The following is a 5,217-nucleotide window of genomic DNA, read 5'->3' as shown; positions in this document are numbered from 1 at the left end:
CCCTCTCCTTCTCCTGCACCCTTTCTGTCCCCGCCCCAAGCTCCCCGCCCCTCTCCCGGTGCCCCCTCCACGACTCCGCGCGTCCCTCCCGGTGCCCTCTCCCCGCGCTCCTCCGCCTCTCCCGGCTGCGCCTCAGCTCTCTGTGCTCTTTGCGCCTCTCCGCTGGGCCCCCAGCCTCCTCGTCGCGTCACCCGCGCCCCCTCCTGTATCCTCTGCCCCCGCTCCCTCCGCCCCGCTTCCCTCTCTCACTTCCCACGCCCCCTCTTCGCTCTCCTCTTTCCTCCCTTTGCCGCCCAGCCCCGGCTCCGGAGTTGGGGGAGAGCCCAGGGTTTCGGTTGCTCCGGAGGAGGCGTGAATCGCGCAGGGATTTACTAATTTGGGGTGGAGGGCGCGGTGGGCTATGGAGCAGCCCGAGGACATGGCGTCGCTGAGCGAGTTCGACTCCTTGGCGGGCAGCATCCCGGCCACCAAGGTGGAGATCACCGTGTCCTGCAGGTGAGCCGCCCGCTGGTCCTGGCCCCCGGCCCCGCCCCTGGCCCCGGAGGCCCTGCGCCCCTTTGGCTCCGACCATCTACCTCCGTGCGCCCCCTTACAGAGTGACCTCTTCTCCAGGACGCCCCTTTGCCTGTCCTGCAAGAGCCCCTGCCCAGCCACGGGTGGCGACCGCGGAATGGGAAGCCAGGCTTAGGGTCGTATCCCAGAAAGTTTGCACTCTGGGCTGTTGTTGCGAGGAGAGAAGACACAGGAACGGGGGTCCAGACGCCCGTTTGGGGAGAGGGAGGTAGTGAAAAGACATAGCAGGGTCTTCACAGCAGTCTATTTCTGATCATCCCCTCCCCAAATCCAGAAGAGAATGATCTGCCTCATCCCTCCCAGGCGTGCCCAGCCTCTGCCTTTTGTGCCCTCCTTCCCTCTCTTCTCCCCCCTCCTTTGCCCCAACACCCTCACCCTCTCCTCCCTTACCCACCCACCATTCTAGACCCCAGGATTTGAAAGCCTTTCTTCACCTCCAACAACAAAACTGACTCTCAGGAAAGGATCAGATTGACTCATTCGTCCTGAGATGTGGATAATTGATAACGACTTAAAGTTGCACCATTAAAAAAACAATAACTGGGGGTACAAAATCTTAAGCCAAAGGACTAGAACGATGAGTGTGGAATTTTAGAGTCCAGCAGGGGAGGGGGAGGAGAGTTTTTGTGGGCTGCCACCCCCAAATCCTCAGTCGTGTCACACAGGCTTTGGGAGTCACTTCTCCATCTAAGCTGGGTCTCCCCCAGGTTCTCCTATGTGAGAGGAAGGCTGCCACAGGCAGTAAGGGATACAAGTGGGGAAGGGGGAATTTATCCCTAGTGCAGGCACCCTGTGGCTGGCCTAGGGTCACTGCCTTGCTGGGATTGTGAGGGGGCACTGTGGCCTACGCAGAGGCTACCTCTTGAGTTTCTGCTGGAAATGCCATTCCCCTGCCCCAAGTGACCAACAGCATTTCCGGGGTCCTGGGTGTGCACTTGTTCCAAATCGCCCAGGCCTCTCTTTGATCAGACCTTTCACCCACCCTCATGGCACCCCCAACCCTGTGTTCCCAAGTTGTGGCATTGGGGAGGTGTAGATAGAGCCAGGGGAACTGGGCTGGGATGTGAAAGAGGGAAGGAATTGGCGGGGGGCTGCGGTTTAGGGTGAGTGGGAGTGAGGGCTGATGAAGTTGAACATAGCTGGCCCCTGCATCAGGCCCTTCTGGGGGCTCCTGTGATAATCCCACATGTCTCCCCTATGGCCCCACATACGGTTTTGTCAGAATTATCTCCCAAGGCCATTTGCATCTTGCCATTACTCTGCTGGGAGACTCCTGACTGCCCATTAGCTCCGGCCTCACCTCCTCAGCCATCCACAGCTGCCCCAGCCTGTCCTCCCTTCCCTGCTGGTACATAGCCCTGCACCAGATGCTCCTTCCCAGCCTTCAGTCATGCCTGTGTCGGAGCTGTCTCGGGAGGCTTTTCACCTCAGAGCCTCTGAACAGCACAATCTCCATCCATATCTCACCCTGCCTTCATCTCTGCCAGTTCGTGTCCCCCCATCCTGAAAAGCCCGGCCTCGTGCTCCCCACTTCCAGCCATCCTTCTCACCCTTGAGAGACACACAGCCCAAATCACTGCCTTCTGTGTTCCCTGGGTCCTGAGCACTCAGCCTGGGCCACTGGGTCTCTCACATATTGAGCACAAAACCCCTGAAGACATCTCAGGTGTGCAGACTTCATTCCTCTTCCCCCAAAGCAACTTTGTAAGCATTTGAGGGCAGCGATCCCCACCCTGACTCAGACCCACGAACCCAGAGGAGGCAGAGGGCACAGGGCATTGTGGCTTTGGAATCAGATACTTTAAAATGGAATCTGCTCCACCACTTGGGGCAAACTTTTAGCCTCGCTTTCCCCCATTTGTCAAGTGCAAACAACGAACCTGTTATTCGTGGAGAAACCTTATTCACAGAGGTACCCCTCATGCTTGGAAGCATGGCTGGCATGTGGCAGGTCCTCACCGAATACTGTTGGAGGACTTAATTTACAGGAGTAGAGGATCATGAAGCATCCAGCATGCTGCTTTGCACTTGCTTCGCACACAGTAGGTGCTCAATAAATAACTACAGTGATTATTGTAAGGCAGTAGCACTTGGCCCCTCCTGTTTGCTCTCTGGAAGCAGAGGTGTCCAAAGACTCAAACCTTTTGCCTAAGCAGTACCTAGGGATGCGGTTGAGTTCCTGGGGGATGTGGTTCTGGGATCAACCCTGGTGTTCATTCCCTTTCATGGGACATCAACCTGAGAAGGGCATGACCCAGGCTCTGCTCCTGCCCTCCCAAAAGCCAGAGAGTGGGGAATAATGAGTTTTGGTAGGAAGGGGTGAGGAGGGAGGAGTCACCTGGAACGGAAGGGAGGCAAGAAAACAATGTGGATAAACGTGAAATTGTAAATCCATCTGTTTGCCTCAACCGGGTCTAACTATCCAGTTTCTAGAACAGATCGAGAGAGGGAGAGAGAGAAAAGGAAAAGGAGGCAAGGAGGAGGAGGATGGGGAGGAGGGAGAGCTGCACAGAATGGCTTTCTCCAGCATATTCTATACTCCATGGCCACCAGTTAATGAGAGCCAAGGCCTCCTCCCCTGCATCTCATGGTCAGCATTGACTGAGCCCGGGGGAGGAGGCTACAGGGTGCCCCTGCCCTGAGCATCTAGGTGACACCTGCTGGTGGGCAGGGAATAGTAGGGCAGGCAGAGGGGTTGGTGGACTGAGAGCTCCAGGGGGCTTCAGAATGGGCAGCTGGGGATGAGGGGGCCAGTGTTTCAAAGGAACTGGAAACTAGCATTCCTGGGAGCTAGTTCCCTTCCCTTCTGCTCCTCAGGAAGGTCCCTGCCATCCCCTGCAGCCCTAGGAGGTCTCTGCTGTTGCCTAGGGGAGGACCTGACCCCCACCATGCCTATCCTAGGACACTCCTAGCTGAGAAAAGCTGCCTGGCACAGGGGCATGTCTGAGCCCTAGCACAGGACCACAGCAGAGGCCCATCCAAGCCTCTGCTGAAGGCAGGTGGCACTGTGGGATGGATGTGTTTGGGCCGCTGCTTCTTTGTGTTGGGTGTCTCCTGGGCTAATCTATAGTCTACTCCCAAACAATTGTTTTCACTGATTTTGGTAAACTCGGGCCAAAGATTTTAAAGCCTCTGGTTGTCTGGCTCAAGGCTTGTAAGAACATGAGTCTATGGGGTCTGTCTACCTGGGTTCAAATCCCTGTGATTTTGGGTAAAGCACTTAACTTGGGCTGTGGTTTCCTCACCTCTAAAGTAAGTGTAATAATCCTTATCACAGTAGAAGGATTAAATGGATTAAGCCATGAATAGTAATTTATGTTGCCTATTATTTGACACCTGAAAGTAAATAAAAATCTGTCTCTAGAGCTGGTTTGTTTGGGGCCTGGAGATCTGATCCATCTAGAAAGTTCTATTTCCCCCCACCCCCAGCTTTACTGACATATATTTGGCATGCTGTGTACATTTAGAGATTCTGAGGGGTTGTTTTGGGAGTAAGGTAGATGGTTTGTGAAACCAGATTCCAGCAGACATCGTAGAAAGTGTGAGCCACGAGCTTCTCTTTTCTCTGTTGGTCTGTTCCAGACCTTTCCTGACTTTATTAGCCTCCCTGCAGACCCAGTCAAAACTCACCTGTCCAGTGTCCTGTTCCCAAGGGCCCCACTATTTCTCTATGCCTCGTCTGATGCAGGGATCCAGACCAGCGTGTTGGTTAGAAAGAGCAATTTGCATTTTTTATGTAACAGGAAACCTGTGCACTTCCGCGGGGTCTCGCTGGCAGAACCACTGAACGATTCTACATGGCGGGGCTCCTGAGACCCACAGGGAAGGCAAGGAGGGGACAGTCCAGAGGCAGGTGGTGGCTTAGCCCTGCTGGGATCTCTCAAGCAGCTGCCCTCTCCCCTCCAGCTGACGTGGGGCTGGTGGGCAGCTGTTGCCTCTGCCCCAGAGACGTTGTTTTCTGCTGTCTGTTCAGGTTGGCGTTTTGGAGAGGCAGCCTAGCTCAAGAGCTGTGCCCTCAGCCTCTCAGAAGGGGTGTGAATGGGCTCAGAACACTGTCTTCTGACAGGCAGGGGGAGGGTGGCTTTGGGGGAAGGAGGAGCCTGGGGGCAGTGTAGCAGCTGTTAGAGCCATTGCTAGGAAAAAGAGGTCTATTCAGCCACTGACTACATTAAGATACTGTTTAGTGGAGCCAGAGGAATAAAAACAGTGGGATTTATTGAGTGCTTACTACATGCCAGGCATTAACATCTGTACTAGGCTGAACCATATGCAATTGCCTGTACTCAGCTGTTTTTAACCTACTCAAATAGCAATTTGGTACAAACTCAGACTATTATATTAGTTTTCAATTGCTGCATAACAAATCACCATAGTCCTAGAGCTTGAAACAACAGCCATTTATTTTCTCACAGTTTCTGTAGGTCAGAAGCCCAGGCACAGCACAGCTGACTTGTCTGCTCTGGGTCTCTCCAAGCTGAAATCAAGGTGCCTTCAGGGGCTATGATCTCATCTGAGGCTTGGGGTCTAAGCCAAGCTCATTTAGGTTGCTGGTGGAGTTTAATTCCTTGCAGCTGTAAGGTTAAAGTCCTGTGTTCTTTTTGGTTGTTGGTTTGGGGCTCTTAGCTCCTACAGGCTGCCCTCAGG

The 5,217-nt window shown here is 54.3% G+C and overlaps 1 protein-coding gene across 2 annotated transcripts in view; it reads left to right on the top strand.

The window, feature by feature from the left end:
* Positions 1-5,217, top strand: part of CPNE5 (copine 5) — an 83,526-nt gene continuing 78,309 nt past the window's right edge. For both annotated transcript variants that reach the window (XM_060162731.1, XM_060162730.1), the window contains exon 1: positions 1-495. In XM_060162731.1, coding sequence (XP_060018714.1) covers positions 401-495 — 95 coding nt within the window. In that variant the 5' untranslated portion in view covers positions 1-400. The remainder of the gene's footprint in view (positions 496-5,217) is intronic.

The sequence above is a fragment of the Lagenorhynchus albirostris genome, chromosome 10 (assembly GCF_949774975.1).
Source record: "Lagenorhynchus albirostris chromosome 10, mLagAlb1.1, whole genome shotgun sequence".
NCBI classification, from domain to species: domain Eukaryota; kingdom Metazoa; phylum Chordata; class Mammalia; order Artiodactyla; family Delphinidae; genus Lagenorhynchus; species Lagenorhynchus albirostris.
Note: the sequence above shows the minus strand (reverse complement) of the source record. Positions and strands in the feature narration are given on the sequence as shown.